Source organism: Mauremys mutica, chromosome 3 (assembly GCF_020497125.1).
Source record: "Mauremys mutica isolate MM-2020 ecotype Southern chromosome 3, ASM2049712v1, whole genome shotgun sequence".
Taxonomy (NCBI): domain Eukaryota; kingdom Metazoa; phylum Chordata; order Testudines; family Geoemydidae; genus Mauremys; species Mauremys mutica.
Genome location: NC_059074.1, coordinates 23687685 through 23708171, shown reverse-complemented (window position 1 = coordinate 23708171; position 20487 = coordinate 23687685). Strand labels below are relative to the sequence as shown.

At 44.6% G+C, this 20487-nt stretch overlaps 1 protein-coding gene across 1 annotated transcript in view; it reads right to left on the bottom strand.

Moving 5' to 3' along the window:
* SDC1 (syndecan 1) overlaps positions 1–18285 on the bottom strand; it is a 31204-nt gene extending 12919 nt beyond the window's left edge. Inside the window, exon 1 of the mRNA XM_045011046.1 lies at positions 18108–18285. Coding sequence (XP_044866981.1) covers positions 18108–18167 — 60 coding nt within the window. The 5' untranslated portion in view covers positions 18168–18285. The remainder of the gene's footprint in view (positions 1–18107) is intronic.
* Between the last annotated feature and the right edge of the window lie 2202 nt (positions 18286–20487).

Sequence of the window (20487 nt, the reverse complement as noted above, 5' to 3'; positions counted from 1 at the left end):
ATGGAGAGAGTTGTGAGAGTAGATGGGGAGGACTGAGGCAACATCCAGAGCATGAGCTAGCTCTGCCCTGGAAGCTGACTAGGCGCCAAATTGTTCCTGGTTGCAGGAGAGGGGTGTGGACTGCTCTGTGTTATGGTTGGGACATGCAGGTTGCCTTTTACTGCCAGATTCAGAGGTCTCTGGAAATCACGGATTCTGAGACAAAATTGTAACCCTACCCATCAGCTACAACAGTGCTTCTTAAGAGTTTCCTGATCTTAAGTCTCCCCTTCAATTTCATCATTATCTCTAGGGCAATGGCTCCCAAACTTTCCAGACTACTGTCCCCCTTTCAGGACTCTGATTTGTCTTGTGTACCCCAAGTTTCATCTCACTTAAAAGTACTTGCTTATAAAAATCAAGCACTTACGTATGTTACTGAATTTGCTTACTTTCTCATTTATCTGTATGAGATTTTAGTTTGTATGTACTTTGCTAGTGCATTTTATGTAGTCTACTGTAAAACTAGGCAAATATCTAGGAGTGGATGTACCCCCAGAAGACCTGTGTACCCCCCTAAGGTATGCATACCTCTGGTTGAGAGCCACTGCTCTAGGGTGACCCATCCATGTCCAATAAAGGGTCCTGCAGGCCCCTTAACCAAGACCCACATGCAATATTAGAGTGCCTCAGAACAATTCCCAGTGCTTTTGCAATCCAGTTTGTTGAAGTGTTTCTAGAATAAGTGAAATGCTGTATTCCAGTGCTTGGTAAGCCACCTTTTGGCACATCCTCATCTCTGAATATACAACCCAGGTGTCAGTGGCCTTTAACTGAAGAAGAGTTCCAGCTTGCATGGTCGCTGTTTGACAATGCCTTCCTCACCTCCTCCACAGCCCCATTCCAAATAGCCTCAAAGAATAGCTGTTCCATGAAGGTATTTAGGCACCTCAGATTATCACCCAGGCCTCTAATGCAGGCAAGGTATTGCCCCCACAATATCATATTTACATGCAGGCTTGTGGGACAACTGTTTGCACTCAGCCACCTGATTTGTGGATGCAGTTAGTTGCCAGGCTGCAATAGCCAAGGCCAGCTTTGACAGATGAGTCTTTGACATCCAGATTTTTCCACCATGATTTGCTTCAAGAAAGGGGAGGAAGCAAAGTCTAGCATTTGAGAAACCAATTTGTTTGCAGTCAGCTACAAGGAAGGCTTTCCTGATTACAAGAAGTCGTCCTACTGCTCTTACACAGCAGCATTTGGGACCACTACTAGTCCTATACAGAGTTTTAAGAAGTCTATTTTCAGAATCTTTCTGACCTCACCAGTTACCTGGGAAGTACAACCTAAAGTCTGCAAAAAACAAAAGCAGTGCCTACAGTTTCATCTCCGTATCCCATACCGCAGATGGTAACCTCCTGACAAGGACGTGTTAATCTTTCTGAAAATTCCCAATACAGCCATGTTTGATGATTTCCATTACATAATTAAAATGGTAGCTCAACTAAGGCAAGCAGTGCAGCTGAAAGAGGCTTAGATGTGCTACAATAAAGTAGTTGACAGAACACACAAGATAGGAAGCCTTTCCTCATGCCACTAGACATAGCCAATGGGATACCAACACATAGTTGTACCATTGTATCCACCCTGCCATGTAGCCCAATAAGGTGCTTCTACAGTATAGAATATTCCCCTTCCACTATGGGAATAACCTATAACATGAACTTTGGTATAACAGCACCTATATCAGGATGCATATTGTACCAGTAAGAATGTCACACCTGTAAGCACAAGTCATACTGGGACAAAGGGTGTACATAGACCAGGGCTCACTGTACCATTTTCCAGATCTTGGTAAGGAATATTCCTTTCCCATTTCGGTTTTCATTCACAGCTAAGCACAATCAGTACCAGGCTTACTTACTACTATAGACTCTTATGTGCAGGTCTCTCCTTGCTTTAAGGTAAACTATGCAACTCTATGGCAGAAGAGTACTTGAGCTAGTCAAACTAGCTGATAGAGTGCTGTCTCAAAGCCACTTATAAGAATGGCCATACGGGTTGACCAGTGGTCCATCTATCCCACTAGCCAGTCTTTCAACAATGGCCAATGCCAGATGCTTCAGAGGGAATGAACAGAATAAGGCAATTGTTGAGTGATCCATTCTGTCATCTAGTCCCAGCTTCTGGCAGTCAGAGGTTTAGGGACACCCAAAGCATGGCATTGCATCCTTGACCATTTTAGCCAATAGCCATTGATGGACTTCTCCTCCATGAACTTAAATACTTTTTTTGAACTCAGTTATACTTTTGGCCTTCAAAACAGCCCCTGGCAATGAGTTCCACAGTTGACCGTGCATTGTGTGAAGCAACACTTCCTTGTATTTTGTTTTACACCTGCTGCCTATTAATTTTATCAGATTATCCTGGTTCTTGTATTATGCAAAAGGGAAAAATATTTCCCTATTCACTCTCTTTATAGCATTTAAAATTTTATAGACCTCTCTCTTTAAGATGACAGCCTAGTCTTTCCTCTTCATGTGAAAGCTGTTCCATACGCCTAATTTTTGCCCATCTCTGTATTTTTGAATTCCAATATCTATCATGTTTGAGATGGGGGACCAAAATTGGATGCATCATTTGAGGTGTGATCATATCATGGATTTATATAGTGACATTTACTGTTATTATCTATCCCTTTCCTAATGGTTCCAAACAGTTGTTTGTTTTGACTGCTGTGGCAAAATGAGCAGATGTTCAGAGAATTATCCATTATGACTCCAAGACAGCTTTCTTGTATAGTAATGGGGGATTTAGAGCCCACCATTTTGGGTATGTAGAACTGGGATTATGTTTCCCAATGTACATTACTATGCACTTAGCATTTAATTTCATCAGGTATTTTCTTGCCCACTCACCTGCTTTTGTGAGATCTTTGTAGTCAGCTTTGGACTTTGAGTAATTTTGCAAAATTTGCAGGCAAGACAATCTCTGTTTACCCCTTCTCAGATCATTTATGAACATGTTGAACAGCATTGCTTCTAATACAGATCCTTAGGGGCCCCACTATTTACCTTTCGCCACTGTGAAAACCCTTCCTACCCTTTGGTTCCTGTCTTAAGGAGTTACTGATCCATGAGGATCTTCCCTCTTATCTCATGACTGGTTTGCTTAACAGCCTTTGGTGAAGAATGTGTCAAGATATTCTAGAAGTCCAAGTACACAATGTCCACTGGATCCCCTTGTCCACATGTTTGGGATCCCCTTCAAAGGGGTAATTTCTCTTTACAAAAGGCATGTTGACAGAACATGTTTCTCGGTGTCTGATAATTCTGTTCTTTACTACAGTACCAGGCAAATTGGTTGAAACTAAAGTTAAGCTTACAGACCTATAATTTCCAGGATAGGCTCTAGAGGCTTTTTTTTAAAAAAGGCATTACATTAGCTATCCTCCAATCATCTGGTACAGAGGCTGATTTAAGTAAGAGGTTACATATCAGTTAGTAGTTCTGCAATTTCATATTTAAGTTCCTTCAGGAACTGAGGGAATACCAACCAACTGGTAAATTGAACAGACTAAACAGTTTACCATCTGTGTAGTTTACTGCTTAGTTTACCAATTTGTTCCAAAACCTCCCTCCAATGCCTAAATCTGGAACAGTTCTTCAGATTTGTCACCTAAAAAGAATGGCTCTGGTGTGGGAATTTCCCTCACATCCTCCACAGTGAAGATTCAAAGAATTCATTTAGCCCTACCCCACCCCATCTTCCTCAAGTTCTCATTTTACTTCTTAACTATCTAGTGGCCCCAGTTTTGCAGGCTCTCTGCTTCTTATATTTAACTTTTTTGCTGTTAGTATGTGTTATTTGATTGTTGCTCTTCAAGTTTTTTGGCCTGCCTAATTATACATTTACACTTGACTATGTTTATGTTCCTTTAAAAATTGAAAAGAAAATCCTACTGAGGAAAATAGAAAGGAAGTCTAACTGCCTCTTACTGTTTAGCCCTGGTGCCTTTTTGGTTCTCTTACTTTATGTTGGGCACACGTTTAATTTGAGCCTGTCAGGTTTTTTTTTATTAAAAAAAAGTTTCCATGCAGCTTGCAGATATTTCATTTGTGACTGTTCCTCTTTATTTCCATTTAACTAGTCTCCTCTTTGTGTACTTCCACTTTTTGAAGTTAAATGCTACTGTGGTGGGTTTCTTTGGTATTTCCCTCCCCCAAAGGATATTACATGATGGTTGCTTTTACTGAGCAGTTCAGCTACATTCACCTCTTGGACCACATCCTGTGTGCCCCTTAGGACTAAGTCAGGAGTTGCCTCTCCCCTTGTAGTTTCCAGAACTAGCTGCTCCAAGAAGCAGTCATTTATAGTGTCCAGAAATTTTATCTCTGCATCCCATTCTGAGGGTACATGTTCCCAGTCAATATAAGGAATTGAAATCCCCTATTATCAGGCTCTATTGTTTTAGCTTCTGATCTCATTTCACAAATCAGTCATCATCCTAGTCAGCTGGTTGGTAGTATATTCCTACTTCTACACTCACTGTTCAAATATGGAATTTCTAGCCATAGAGATTCTATGGTATGCTTTGATTAATTTAAGATTAATCTATTTGATTATGACTTTTCACATATAGTGCCACTTCCCCACCAGCCTTCTATCATGCCTATATATTTTGTGACCTGGTATTGCCATGTCCCACTATCATTCCAAGTTTCTGTGAGGCCTATTTCATCAATATCCTCATCTAATACTACATACTCAAGTTCACCCATCTTTGCATTTAGACTTTTAGCATTTGTACTCCAGCACTTCTAAAAATGTATCAATATTTAGGTCTATCTTCTTGTGATGTAGTTGAATAGGACTCATTTAAAGGTTAACTTCTCCCCTCTTAGGGGATCAGATGTCCTGTTTTTAAAAGGGACAGTCCTTTTTTTGGGACTCTTATACAGGCACCTATTACCCCCCGCTCCCACCCCATTTTTTCCCCCACAGTTGCTATCTGGTCACCCTACCCCTGCTCCTTAGGATATACAGTATCCCCTATAATAAATCCTTCCCTAAGGTAGAAGCATATAGTTTGGACAAATTCCTACACACCTGTCAGCCTTCCCCTAGCTCTTAGTTTAAAAAGGTCAGATTTTTAATTTTACATGCCAGAAGTCTGGTTCCACTTTGGTTTAGGTGGAGCTCATCTTTCCTGTATCGGCTCCTCCTTTCCCAAAAGGTTCCCCAGTTCCTAATAAACCTAAACCCCCTCCTCTGAATACCACCACCTCATCCATGCATTTAGATGCTGCAGTTCTGCCTGTAAATGGCCTTGTGTGGGGAACTGGAAGCACTTCAGAGAATGCTACCATGGAGGTCCTGGACTTTAGTTTCTGACCTAGCAGCCACAATTTGTCCTCCAGGACCTCTCTCCTATCTCCCTGTGTCACTTATACCTACACATACCACACCCACTAGCTCCATGCCAGCATTGCAAGTCTGTCAAGAAGGGCTTGGCTACACTGGAGAGTTGCAGCACTGGTGGAGGCTTTACAGAGCTGCAACTTAGTAACTGTCCACACCTGCAAGGCACATCCAGCACTGCAACTCCCTGGCTGCAGCACTGGCTGTACACCTGGTCTGCTTGGGGTATAACGAGTGCAGCACTGGTGATGCAGCGCTGCTTGTCAAGTGTGGCCACACACCAGTGCTGTTATTGGCCTCCAGGGTATTAGGAGATATCCCAGAATGCTTTTAACTAAAAAATTTTGTTTTGTTATGATGCCTCTTTGTTTTGTTGTGAACTCAGGACTCTGGGAGCTGCTTATCTAAAAAACAAACAGCTCTTGTTTGCTGTGATCAATCTGTAACTGATTGTGAACAATCAATTGAGATAACCCACTACCTTGCTGTGAATGAGGCAGGCAGGGGATGAGTGTTTGCTTGAGGAGAGAAACAGTGGGGGGGGGAAGAAAGGGAGTCTGTTGGAGCAGCTGCTTATCTGGTCTGCAGGCTATTTGCAGTTAAGAGTAAATGAGGGGGGTTGAGGAAATTCAGATTTTGCAAGGCAGGGAGCTGACAGAGTGTCAGCTCCAAAAATCCACTCTCCCCCGCTCCCTGTCACACTCCACCCCACCCCCCTCTTTTGAAAAGCATGTTGCTGCCACTTGAACACTGGGATAGCTGCCCATAATGCACTGCTCCCAATGCTGCAAATGTGGCCACACTGCAGCACTGGTAGCTGTGAGTGTGGCCACACACCAGTGCTTTCCCTACACAGCTGTACGAACACAGCTGTAACTCCCAGCACTGCACATCTGCAAGTGTAGCCAAGCCCGAAGTCTTGAGAAATCCACAACCTTTGAACTCTGCAGGCAATTAGTCAGGTTTCTCTAGGAGAACTGCATGGTGATCTATGTTTCTAATAATCAAATCCTCCATTACTGTTAATAGGAACACAGGGGTCCTTCCCCAAGAGATGCTTCCTTATTGCAATAGGATACCATAACAGTTTCCCTCCCACTACACCTTGATTTTCTCCTTCCTTCAGACTTTCATCCTCAACAGCACAGAGGAAGTCAGACTCTGGGGCACAGTAGAACAGTGCCACACTCAAAGTTTCTACATACCTCTGTGTCCCTGCACTATGGTCTCAAGATACTATACTCAGTCTGAGGGCCAGGAAGTGCTTGAACCAAATCCACATATACTTCTTGCCCACACCACAAAGTAATCAATCACACATGCTGCAGTCAGTGCATTAGATTGGCTAACCACCACTCCCAAAAAATAATCCGGGCAGAAGCCCAGCAACACTCTTGCTGGGGGGTTTGTTGGAGGGGGAGTTTATTGCCCTAATTAGAGAATGTTTATTAAGTACCTGGCTCTCATGTACCCTTGCTGAACTCCCTCACAAGACTCCCTTATTCACTAGCACCTTGGGTCACTTAGGAGCTGGCTTTTTAAATCCTGGTTCTCCAGGAGTTAGCTTTAGGATCCTTGTCAAGGATCCTAAAAGGATTGGTGATGAAAAGATAGCCGGCTAAGCTCTGAGCCTTGCTTAGCACACTGCTAGGCTCAGCACACAGCCCCACAAACAGACCAGACTATAAGCTTCAATCAGGCAATTTCCAGAGGCCTTTGTAAGGCTTGACTAAGATCCAAGCATCTCAGTGACTAAGTCAGTGCTCTGGAAGTACAGCAAGATCCATAATCACTATTAAATTGCTATCCCTGGTTCAATCTCATGTTAACAAGAATCTTAGAATGGAGATATTGTAGTTATAGCACCAAAGTTAAGTATTTTAATATGTTCGCCTAGACATGGGATTCTTGGCTCCCAGGAAGAGCATAGCACAGTCCAGATGTGGTCATTTAGAATGGCTACATACAGCAACCATCTTGAGACAGCACAGATGGTTGGCTATAGTTATAGATGTGACAGCATAGGCCAAAACCCCAGTGTCCATCTAACAACTGAACAGGATTTGTATAGGACATGGGGATTGAGCACAAGGAGTTTGTTTAAATGTTTAAAAACAAACTGTAAAGAGGGTCTGAAAGGTCTGACCATGTCATGGAGTTGTGGGAAGAATAATTGAGCTTAATGCTTAAGAAACCAAAAACTACCAGCTATTTTGTTAAAGGCCATGACTCAGTTGATGCAAGGGTGAACTCGAAGACCACTCATCACTGCCCAAGCTTTCCAGGATACAGACCTCTTGTTTGAGCCTCCATACTCAGGTGGAGAGAGTAGCTAAAATACAATTGTCCTACTCTAATGGAAGAACCAAAGAGATTTCGGTTTATCTTGAATCAGCCTTTGGCTCAACTGTTTTATACTTAGACAGCTGACAAGCTTGCCATTCAGACTTCTGTAAATTAAAAAGCTAGTGTTGTATGGTGACATGTTTGACATTAATTGAGGTTTTATGCAAGCTCAGAATACTTTCCCACTTCACATAGGTGCCATTTAAGCACGTTGATCTGTTGTAGATAGTTAAGTGAAAAAGCCCCATAGGGTCATCAATTTAAGTGCCTACCAATGACAGACTGGCTAAAGCAGGTTTGGCATGAGGCTCTGTTACAATTAAAGTGTGGCTTGAAGACACCCCCTATTCTTCATTTACTAAACTGGAGGTGGGAAGAGGGGCAGTGAGGGAACTTCGGCCTCCCAGGGTGCTGGGCTTCAGCAGCTCTTAAGCCCTGGTAGGCATGCCCCATGGGACTGAAGCTCCACCCCAGCTGGCACACCCCAGCTCTCAAACTTCTGAAGATCACATGCAGCTCAGATGGTCAGTGTTTGGCCACTCCGACTATAGTGTCGAGTGCAGCAAGAATGACCCTACTCAAGCTATCCTGTTAGTCCACTAAGCTCCATATAGGCACCCCAGGACACTTCTGCCCCATTCCTAGCTAGCTTTTGGATTATTGCTATGCATCCTACTATGCATCCTACATACAGGTGCAGAAACAGCAGTGTCCACAGTTAAGACTTCAAAGGGCACAGCTTAGTTCTTTTTAAAGACAGAAGGTTACTACATGTGCTGCCAACACTTAATTGTGCCATGTGTGCTATTCTCTTAGAAGAGACTTGCCCCTAACCCAGGCAAACCAAAACTGGGAAGAAATCACAGAAACCCAATTGTGATGACCCATTGTTCTTGAAATGGGGACATACTTCCTTAGTTACAGAAATACAAAGCAGATGGGGGGGGAGTAGTATTTTTAGCTTGTTTCTTACCACAGAAATATGCTGTCAGAGCTGCAAGTTACCCAAGCTCCTATTTTGCAACTGGAGAGTCAGTCTCCAAATATTATGCAGGCACAAGATCTGAATAAGTTTAAAACTGCCTTCCTATGTATGTTGTATGACTTAATGAGGTATGTGACAAGAAATAAGGCAAGATGAACTGTAAACAGATATGCTTCCAGCACATACCATCTTACATCGCTTAATGTAGGAGACTAGTAATGGCCCAAAATCCTAATAAAATTTGGTTTACTAGGCAGGATTGACACTATTTTAGTAAGAGATGTGGCTTGCAACCTGGCTCTGTTGCTCCACACTTTGGAAGACTACACTGGACTGACAGATCACTATGATTAGTGCCTCATTTAAACGCTACTTTGCCTGAAGTAGAGAGATTGTCAGTAAGTTATGAATTTGCTTTGAGACCAAAAAGAACCAGGGTATTTTTCTTCTAAGGACTGGCAATCACACACAATCCCAGGGGAGCTCATGCAGACACCAGCAAAGTCACTGTAGTTTTCAAGCAGCAGCATTACAAGAGACCTTACACTAACAGTTTCCAGATGAACAGTCATTTGCTCTCCATATGGTAAACTGCCTCCGTTCTTCCCTACCCACCCCCAGACCTCTATAGAGTCTGTTCCTCTAGTAATCTCTGGATGCAAGACTTTAACTGGTATGTGTATTGCTGTCTGGGCTATTAGTCTGTCAGTTGGGACAGCCTTTCCCGTATTAGGCTGTCTGAGCTAAGGGCTTGGCTACACTTACAAATTTGCAGTGCTGCAGCAGGGTGTGAAAACACCCTCTGCAGCACTGCAAATTGCGGCGCTACAAAGCACCAGTGTAGTCAAAGCCCCAGCGCTGGGAGCTGTGCTCCCAGCGCCATCCGTTATTCCCCACAGGGAGGTGGAGTACGGACAGCGCTGGGAGAGTTTTCTCCCAGCGCTGGAGCTTTGACTACACTTAGCGCTTGCGGCAGCGCTTTGAAATGCAAGTGTAGCCAAAGCCTAAGTCAGAGAAAGCTAATGCAGCCTCTGAACTTAGTGCAGATATTCAGTTGGTTGCTTTAATGACCCTTGATTTCCTTTCCCCACCATGTTCTGCATATCCTCAGAGAAAAACAATTCAAGTTCTATTCTGACTAGGAGACAGTCCTTTGTCAGTTTTTGCCTGTTTATAATTACATGTGCTAAAGCATGGTTTCCAAGAACAGATGAGAAAAAGCTAGTCCACTAATGAGAAGTTACTGTTTGTGCTATGGGTAGGCTGGTATATTCAGAGAGCTGGTTGGTAGAGCAACTTGCAAAACCTAATGCAGACATCACCTGGTCCAAAAATCTGAGCCAAGATCTGTAGTGTAAGTTTTTCCACAGCAGGGCATTGTAGACATGCCATAATCATGCAGTGAATCCAAAACCACCTTAACTCCTGGGGAAGCTAATTAATAAAGAATTCAAGACAGCTGTTCCTGCCATTAAGCACTTAAGGCAATGAGTGGCATTTGACAGAGGACAGGGCCTCAGTGAAAGGCAAAGCAAGATTTGTAGAGTATTACAAACCTGCTAGCGAGCCACTGCTGTCAGATAGTTTGTCCCTCACCTTTCACCAGTGCCTTAAGTTGGTGAACTAGGACAAAGATCACTTAAAACCAATTGATCTGACAGTCTTTTCCCCTCTCCTCAAAAAAAGCAGAAGTTGCAGTAAAAAAAGGGACCCACAAGAGATGAAGCATAAGAACTGCCATGCCAAGTCAGACCAATAGCCCACCTAGCTAAGTACCCCATCTCCAGCTGTAGTCATTACCAGAGCTTATGGGGGAAGTGTACAGAACAGGGCAATTATGGAGAGAGCTACTCTGTCTTCCTCTCCCAACAGGCAGAGGTTTAGGGTCCTGAGTATGGGGTTGCATCCCTGACCATCTTTGCCAATAGTCATTGATGGACCCATCTTCCATGAATGTATCCAGCTTTTAATAGTTATACTTTTGACCATCACAGCATCCCATGGCAATGAGTCCCACAGGTTAATTGTGCATTGTGAAAACTACTTCCTCTTGTTTGTATTAAATCTGCCGCCTATTAGTTACATTGTGTGACCTCTGGTTTTTGGTGTGGCGAGTAGGGTAAACCCCTCTCTAGTCACTGTTTCCACACCATTCATGATTTTATAGACCTCTACCACCTCTCTCCTTAATAGTATCAGAGGGGTAGCCATGTTAGTCTGGATCTGTAAAAGCAGCAGGTGAAGTGGGTGTTCACCCACGAAAGCTCATGCTCCAAAATGTCTGTTAGTCTATAAGGTGCCACAGGACTCTTTGCTACTTTTACTCTCCTTAATAGTCTCTAAGCAGCCATATTCTTTTTAGTCCTCAGACAAGCTGTTCCATATCCCTGACCATCTTTTGTTGCCCTTCTCTAATTCTTCTGTAGTTCCATTATTTCCTTTCGGAGATGGGGCAACCAGAAAGTCACAGAACCCAAGGAGTGGGTGGATCAAGGATTTATATAGTGCAGAAGTAATCGATTGTGTGTCAAGGTATTGTCAAGATCCAAACTCCAGAGAAAGATGCCCCCTGCCTCCCACAAAATAAGTAAATAAAAAGATGTTGCGATCTGTTCAAAAAGCATCTGGTGGTCTGGATTTGGCCCATGGTCTGCCTATTAGCTACCCTGATATAGTGGCATTAGGAAAGAAAATAGGACAGAAAAATATAATAGTTCCCAACAAGGTTAGCCTTTTGACCACTGCTGTGCATTGGACTGACTTTCAGAACACTCCACAGTGGCGCCAAGAACTTTGAGTGACAAGAGCTAATTTAGAACCCATTGTATGTGTACTATGATTTTTTCCCCCCCAGCATGCATTACTTTGTACTTATCAATGTTGAATTTTATCTGCCATTTTGTTGCTCAGTCACCCAGTTTTGTGAGATCCCATAACTCTTCAGTCAGTTTTGGACTTTGCTATCTGCTAGTTTTGCCACCTCGCTGTTTACCCTTTCAGCAGATTAATAAATGTTGAACAGCACTGATCCCAGTACAGATCTTTGGGGGACCCCTGCTGTTCATCTCGCCCCATTCTGAGAATGGGACACTTTTAAACCAGTTACTGATCCAGGAGATGACTGTAAAAGCCTTTGGTGAAGGACAGTAAATCAACTGGATCACCATGATCCATGATTGACACCCTCAAAGAATTCCTCACCATTTACAAAAGCAGTGTTGATTCTTCCCCAAATTAGGTTTTGCTCTCATAGTTCTGTTCTTTGCTATAGTTTTTCCAACTGACTACTAATAAAGTTAGGATGACCTCAGGAACCCTTTTAAAAAAGGGAAACAAAAAACCCAGCATTGACTGGAAGATGGCTAGTGCATCAACTCCAGAGTTGTGCCCTGTTCCTCTTGTAAATTTTGATATAACCAGTTTCATTCTGGAAAGCTTTCAGACACCATAGACCAGAAGATAACTGGAAGATATGATGTGCCATGGGAACACAGCCATCTATTTGATGTAAGTGAATCACTTAGTAACGTCTGTCTCCCCCCTTCTGCTTTGCAGAGAGCAATACACCCAGATGTTCAGTCAGGCAAGTAGTTTTTATTGCTTCATTTAAGCCAGGACAGCCCCAGAGGGGTTTCCAGGTTTTAGACAGAGGATGCAGAGCCATAAAAGTAACATTTTGAGGATTCAGTTGCGACTACAGTTTCAGTGACTCGACAGGAAGTTACATTCCCAACTACACACTGATCCAATAAGCCAGAGATTCCACTAGGAAAAGGTTATTGGGGGGGCAGAGGGGAGAAGAAGAGGAAGAGATGTAGTAAGAGCACTTTAGATTCCAATATTCAACTTCAGAACTTTGAAATTCAGCCATAGTTCTGAGTTTAGTCAGATGTTTGCCTCCATCGCTCTGCCTCTTAACTTGGTACTGGGAGGTCTGTGCTGATCTTGCTACACATGAAAGCCACATTTTAGCTTTTCAGATAAAGATTAACTCAGCATAACCCGATAGCTTTCTAGATTGGTACCTGGACTGGCTAGTCAAACATATTGAGGAAACAATGTGCTTCTACAGTAGGCCAAGCGTAGGTACTAAAATCCTTACACAACAACAAGTAGGTAGACCAATATCCAGAAGTGCTCAACATTCAGAAATGCTCATCAACTTCAAAAGGCATCATAGATCACTTACTTCACAGCCTAGTGTTCAGCACTTACAACTGAAAGTTTCGGTCACTGACTGTTAAATTCAAATCAAGGAAGCTCTACAGTGGATGAGGCTCTCAAATTCAGTATTAAAAAAATATAGGTCAACAAGACTATTGAAAAAGGCTAGGTTAGCATGTAGTACTGGAAAAGTTGGATTACTTTGTTATTATAAGTCTCTGGTGAAGGCAAGTTTTATGACCAGGACTCAGATGATAGAAAGTGAAATGCTCATGTGTCAACTTTATTCTCTCCAAGTTTATCTGCAACTGGATTGTTCAGTGATATAGAAGAGTCGTGACCTGGCCTATATGGCATATTAATTATGTGGGTAGGATGGTTAGGTACTCTGTAGTTCTCAACACAGAACACTGTTCCACCTGGGTGTATAGACACAACTTAACCACATAGCATGACTTCAGGAATAAGACTAACATTGTTTGCTAGCATTAGGTCCTGTGTACATCAAGATGTAACAGTGTTTTAATTATGGTTGGGAACTGCTGTGTTTACAACTCAGATCTGGCTTTTCTGCACAGAAAGTTTCATATTTAATGTTCCATTCATAGGGGAGTGTTCATTATCATGGAACTCTTGCAGAAACCTACCTCAGCCTTTCTAAAAAAATAGTCACAAATTAACATTTGAATTAAACTAGAATGAAGGCTTAACACATAGGGAGGGAATACTGAAGTCCATTACTGTTAGTGTCCTGAGAGGAAAGTGTCCAACTTTGACACCAGGAATCACATCAAGCTAGGTTCGTACGGAAGGAGTCCCTACAGCATTTAGTTAAGGACAACTATTTCAATAGTAATGAGTCCCACACACTGAAAGACATGCTTAATGTGGAGTATATATAAGCCTTGTTCTAGCTAGAATTCAGGTTAGTGCACTTAAAAGCACAGAATTTCAGCTTCATATCTGAGAAGATTTACAGGGGTTTTTTTTGGTTTTCTCACACACACACACGCTGTAACTTGTCTCAGGCTGTTAAAGAACTGTTGAGCTTCCAGCAGCTTCCCAGGGTTGCCATTAGAAGTGTTACTTATTCAGTAGTACTAGGTAAGTCATCCTAGAACAAAGTGACTAAGAACTATGCTTACATTGGTGTCCCTCACCCAAGGGCGGCTCTAGGAATTTTGCCGCCCCAAGCACGGCAGCACGCCACGGGGTGCGCTCTGGCGGTCGCCGGTCCCAGGGCTCTGGTGACCTCCCACAGACATGCTATCCACCTTTAGAAGCCATGGTTTTTAGACAATGGAAGTTGCTAATGCAGTTTCCCCTAAATAGGCTGGAGAGGGATTGCAGCATGCCCTCCTGTAGCCACAGCTATAGATTTGCTAAGGTCCTAATGAAGTGTATTACACTGTCAGGATACACTGTTCATGCAGCAGTTCTAAGATTGGTAGCCATGTGGCAATGTTAACCAGTTAAAACATTATAGGCTACTGACTTCATTAAATAAACCCAAACAACCCACGGTGACCGCAACCCATGCATGCTGGACAGAAATACCACTGCTGTGATCATGTGCTCCATCAGAGGGGAGTCTTTTCCAAATGTGTAGCCAGGCAAAGCAGCGCACGGGCCATGCAGTAACATGAAGCATGGTCACAGAAAACCAGTGGGGAGATGGACCCATCCTGGGTTCTTGAGCCATGTACAGACATGTCCACACCCACAGGAAGGGACGGTTACTGCACAAGTCCCCTTAAGCAATGCCAAGAACAGTCTTCTACTTCTACCTCCATAGTCCACCTAAGCTTCAGGCCCTTCCCACTTTCCACCCCAACACTTCAGAGAGAGTGAGCAGGGCAGGTTGTGCTCATATCTTACTGTCCTGAATAACAAAGCACCACCTCCTCCAAGGACAGCAGAAAACTCCCTGCTCTCTCCTTGTGGGCAGAGCTCAAAAAGCAGGCAACATACCAACAGGAAATGAATTTCTGTGGCATCATGCAGCAACATGGAGACAAGGAGACAAGTTGTCAAGCAGTTCTCATGGCTGCAGTTGCCTCAGGTGAACCCCAAGCATCTTGTACAACCCACTCCTCAGAGTAGCGGGTGAGGGAACTAGCTAGAACACTGCTAGCAACAAGCATGTCGGGGATGGGATCCCAAGCAGGCAGAAGCCTACACAGCAATGCTGTGCTTGCTACACCTATTACCTGAGGTAATTTTAAGTAATCTTATCAAATCAGTAAACTTCATCTTCTGAGTCAAGGGCCGCTTGAGAGGAAAACCAGCTTTGATCTGTGGTTCTAAGCAGCATTCATTTAAACAGAACAAATGCAAGCATGGGCCAACAGTTACAAGGGAAGTCATCTAAGTACTGAGTCACCAATGTGTTGCCTGCTGCCTGATGCATTTTGCTTAATTCATTCATTGATTCTGCCATTGGTGAATTGTCTTTAAATCCTGAGTTTCTTCTAGTTTAGAGTATTCCTGTTATCAGGTTAATGCTAGATGTCTATGACCTGCAGATGTGTAAACAGATAAGGGCCTGGTGGTAAGGGAGAACCTATGCCAGCAAAGCAACGGTGGCCCAAAAGCTGGATAGACCCCAACTGTACTTTGTCTTTGCCAGTAAAAGTGCTGTTAACAGGTGTCATGCAGATCACTTCTACCAGGCCATCTCTGCCAGGACAGGATTGGTTATTCCCAGGAATAAAATACTGTGTTTTAGTTTCCAAAGGTTGGGGCCTCCCCATCTACTGTTCTGAGGCCCAATACAAAAATTAGATTTCTAGAGTTCAAGTCACATAAGTTAACTGATATGAAGCAGCAGCTGGACTGCAGAGATTGTCCCTAAATTTGAAAGAGCTACTGGGTCTCTTCACCACCCTTTGTTTTTGATTTCTATGATAATCAAGAGAACTCTGTAGTACTTTGCCTGTACACAAGTGTACTCTGATTTCTCCTACCCTGAAGAGCTTTCAAACATCCATTTCACGATTTCTGTAGCCTCCCCTACTGTAGATTTCCCTTCTCTTTCTGGTTTATTATTATTTCTGGAAAAATTTGAAATTCAACCAGGGAGGGACAGTTCGGTTTGCAGGACAGGCCAATTAGCTAAGGACACTGCTCTGTCCTGGTAGAGAAAGTTACACTTTATTCCTCCCCTTGGATATGCCATGAGGGGAAGGAGACTACACAAACAGTGCAGATTCAGATACCGTGTGTTTATAGGATGGGAGAACGTGGGCACTCCATAGGCTTGGTCATGCTCAATAAATAGTGCACTTTTCCGCACAGAAATCATACAAGACATAATTGACTAAGTATGCATCTGGGAGCTGGGTATTGCTTAATTCTAGTCCTGTCTCTGCCACTAACTCACTGTGTCACCCCGAGTGACTTTTATGAAGCGGGTACACATGCCTGAGATGTAGGTTTTATGGATTAGTGAGTGTTTACAATCACTTTAGTGAAAGAGTCAGTTCTTTTCCATTTCATTCAAGTTAGACCAACAGAGTCTACCATGGAATGGCTTATGCCATCATCATAGGCACAAAACCTAATTTTTGAAATGCTTTGTAGACTACTTTGCCAACTAGAGACTGAACAGCACTGAAGTGAATTTGCTATTCAGGGCTGACATCTGGTGGCTACAATGGGTAGCCATCTGAGGGAGAACCTAAGTGGCTACTCCAATCCACTCAAATTTGGAGCCCACATTGAAAATAATCTCTTTAAGGCTGCAGTGAGTTTTTTTGGGGGGGAGGGAGATTTAAAAAAAAAATCTTTGAACCCCCCCCAAATAAAAGATTTCACTAGGGTAGTAAGGAAAATGTTGATTTACAGAGAGCCTAGTTAAAACATCTTAATTAATCCACCATTGGGAAGGCACATACTTGGTGCCCAGATAAATTGATGATCGTGCTGATCTATATAGAGATCATCAACTCAATGGAATAAACTCTACACTCACTGCTGTAGAAGCCAGACTTACGCTTTCTGCAGAAGCTGAAGTCAGCAAGGAACATGGCAGGCAGCAGGGAACGACAGGAGAGTTTACTATAACTAGGACATTGACTGAAGCAGCGTGATTAGGGAAAGTTTAACTAGGGATGTTAGCCACTAAGTGTTTTATTTAAAATTAATATGAAAGACGGTCTAGGCATGGGAACAAACTACAGCCACATGATTTTCTGTTTTAGCGCCACAGCATGAGCACAAGGTACACGGTAAAAGAACTTATTTGGTAGCACTCTTGAACGTTTTCCCACCTGCACGCCAGCTTTAAGTGGCCATTTCAGGGCAAGGATCTAAACTAGGTTATAGCTTAGCCCAGCCCATGGGAGCAGGGAGCGGAGCTTCCCCCCGCTCCTGAAGCGGGACACGGCGTTTGACTGAAGCCGCCCCCGCCTCTGCCAAGCAAGTCTTGCCTCCGAGTTGGATTTGTAACCAGGCGGCTGCTTGAGGGGTCTCTCCTCGCGTGGGGAGGCGGAGAGCGCCTGGCGTGGCGCTCGGCTGGCGGCTTGGCCAGCGCGGGAGCCTGTCACCGCCGCGGAAAGCAACCACCGCGCGGACACGAGCAGATCCCCGGCCAGCCGGGGGAGCGCCGGCAGGGGCCGGGGAGCGAAGGGCTCGGCCAGCGCCGCTCCAGGGGCTGCTCTGACCGAAGCCCGCCGGGGCGGGCTGCAGCAGACGCTGGAAGCCCCGGGTGTCAGCCAGCCCTGGGGGGCAGGGGAGGGTGCGGCTCGGCGCGGCTCTAATAACCTGTTGAAAGGAGGCAGCTGCGTCAGACTCAGCAGCTCCTGCCAAGGCAGCCGGAGAGCGGCGCTTCCTGCCAGCGCGGGACTGGGAGCCTCGCCACATATGGAGCCGCTTTGGGTAATTGAATGCAGGGGGCGAAGCGAAGCAACCAGCCCTCCCCCCCTGCTCCCAGGGGCCTGGAGCGGCAAGAGCCCGCCCCGCTCCCAGCCTCGGTTCCCCCGTGGGGGAACCGAGCGCCAAGGCTGCGCCTGGCTCTGGCCCAGGGGGACTTTGGAGGGTACAAAAGGGCTGATCCTCCCCGGAGGAGTTGGGGGCGGGGGGGGGATTGTCCAGCTCCTGTTCCTCCCCCCAGGGCAGCCCCCAGCCCCCTCCCCCCAGGGCAGCCCCCAGCCCCCTCCCCCCAGGGCAGCCCCCAGCCCCCTCCCCCCAGGGCAGCCCCCGGACTCACCGAGCACGCTGCCTGCAAGAAGAGCGCTAACAACCACACCGCTGAGACGTTTCTCATCATCCTCCCTCCTTGGCGGGCGCTCCCGGGTTCTCCGCTTCACGTGCTCGCTCAGCCGCCCGCAGCTGCAAGGAGCCGACCTAGCCCAGCTCCGGCTTCTAATACGGCCAATGTAACAACCTTCACCTATCACCATTCACCGCCCTCTTCCGGAGCCCCGCCCCCTCCAGGCACTGCTCTCAGGGCGAGCACCGCCCACTCCTGCCACGCCCCCCCCTCCCGCTCCACCACCTTTAAGCAATCAGCGCTTAATCGCGCTTCCTCAAGGGCTGTTTCCTAACGAAATCACTGCCTCATCATTACCTGCATCACCTACGCAAGGTCTTGCTCAACCCTCTGCTTTCACACGTCCTTTTCGCTGCGGGCAATCGGCGTTTGCATTGTTCTCCCAGTTAGCCTGTTATTTCATTCCCAGCTTTACTTTGCATAAGAATAATTTCTCCCCCAAACATTTCATTCTCTAGATACAAAAACAAACACACCCAGTTTCCCAGACCTAGTCTGGAAAATGCCAGCGCGCTCCAGCCTCTCGCCCCCTCCCCCCATTTTTCCCTTTTCTTTTTAAATGCGACACTAGTGAATATTTTTAAAAAACTGACACGTGGTAGCAATAGGGAAGCAAAGCCTGAAACAACACACTAATGCAAGTGATGGAGGGAAAGTACCTGCGAAAGCCCTGTGTGGCTCAAAAGCTCTCTCTCTCACCAACAGAAGTTGGTCTAATAAAATATTATCTGCTTCCTCCCCCTTAAAATGTGCATTTTGAATTTTGCATTTCCTGTTTAGGAACTTGGAAGTGAATTGAATCAGCCTTTTACCATGTGATGTTTTAATTTCATTATTTATTTTAGCCGCAATTCCCTCCCCCCACCCTTAGATCTAATTGTGAACAGTCATTATATATGGTCGCTCCCACATCATGTGATCGAATGATATTACAAACCTGCTGAACTGTAATAATTTTATTTTCTCCTGCAAAAACTGAGAGCCACTACTGCATTGTTTTTACTAGTGAGACAGTGGGTGAAGTAATCTCTTTTATTGGACCAACTTTTGCTGGTGAGAGAGACAAGCTTTCCAGCTCACATAGAACTCTTCATTAAGTCATGTTTTTTATACAGTGTTTTTCAGAGGGCTACCTGTCGCCTTTCACTGTTTGCCCAGGACAGTCTTCTCTTACCATCTTTTGATTTATTTTAAACTGTGCGGCTGCACTTTGTTTTTAATAAATTTTAAAATTGTGCTTAAATAATAAAATCATACTAGATTTGTAACAAAAATGCCAGGTCAAAAACTATATTTAAAAAGTATCTGGTCTGTGTAAGAAGAGAACTGTACATTATTAAATATTAACTTTTAAATCAAATTTATTTTGTCACTTATTTTACTGTTTGTATTTTTTATTTTATTTTATTGCACTTTTCTGAGCTTGGACAGTTAAAATAAGGTTTGGTTCCGGCAAACACTCCTGCACATTCTTAATCTCACTATTTGTGTTTGCAGGACTGGAGCTTTAGTCAGTTTCAGTGTGTTTCCAGGCAATTTCCCTGTCAGGTTTACTGCACGGTGTTGCCGGAGTTTGGTCATAAACATAGCAAGGGAATGTTTATGTTTTCAAAAAGCCAATTTCCCAATAGATTAAAAAAAAATCATGAAAATATTTCTACTGGATTAAGCTTTTGTAAAAGCTTGTTTTTTCCAAAACCTACTACTGTGCTATGATGGTGTCTCTTTACAGAATGCTTTTAACCTTCAACTGAGAATCTTAAAGGAATTTACAAGTGTGTGTGGGGGGGCATTTTCTGCTATCACTGAAGTTAACAAAACACTCACTGATTTCAAGGAGGGTAATTTTGTCCCACAACAACCATATTTTATATTACAGGAAGGTAAAGTGATGCTAAATGAGATGGTAGGGCAATAGCACTGGGGAGGGGAATTCCTCATCCTTGCCATCCACAGTCCCCAGCATAGGAGGTGTGCAGGAAGGGTAGCCAGGAAAAGAGGATGTGGAGTAAATATTGCTGTGATCTGGGGATCCCTGGCTGGGGAAATTACCCTTGCAGCCCTGCGGAGGTATCAAAGGCTGGGGGAGGCCTGCATTGCTCTGCCCACGTTCTGCCTCCAGACCCGCTCCTGCTTCCCACAGCACTTTGCGGCTCTTCCCCTGTGGCTGGGGCCCTGGGCTGGGGCTGGGGGGGCTGACCTGCAGTCAGGGACTCTGGATGGCTGGAGCTGGCGTTCTGGGGCTACAGGCCATGCCACCCACCCACACAGCGCTCTGGGGATGGAGGCTGCACCGCCCACCCGGCACTCTGGAATT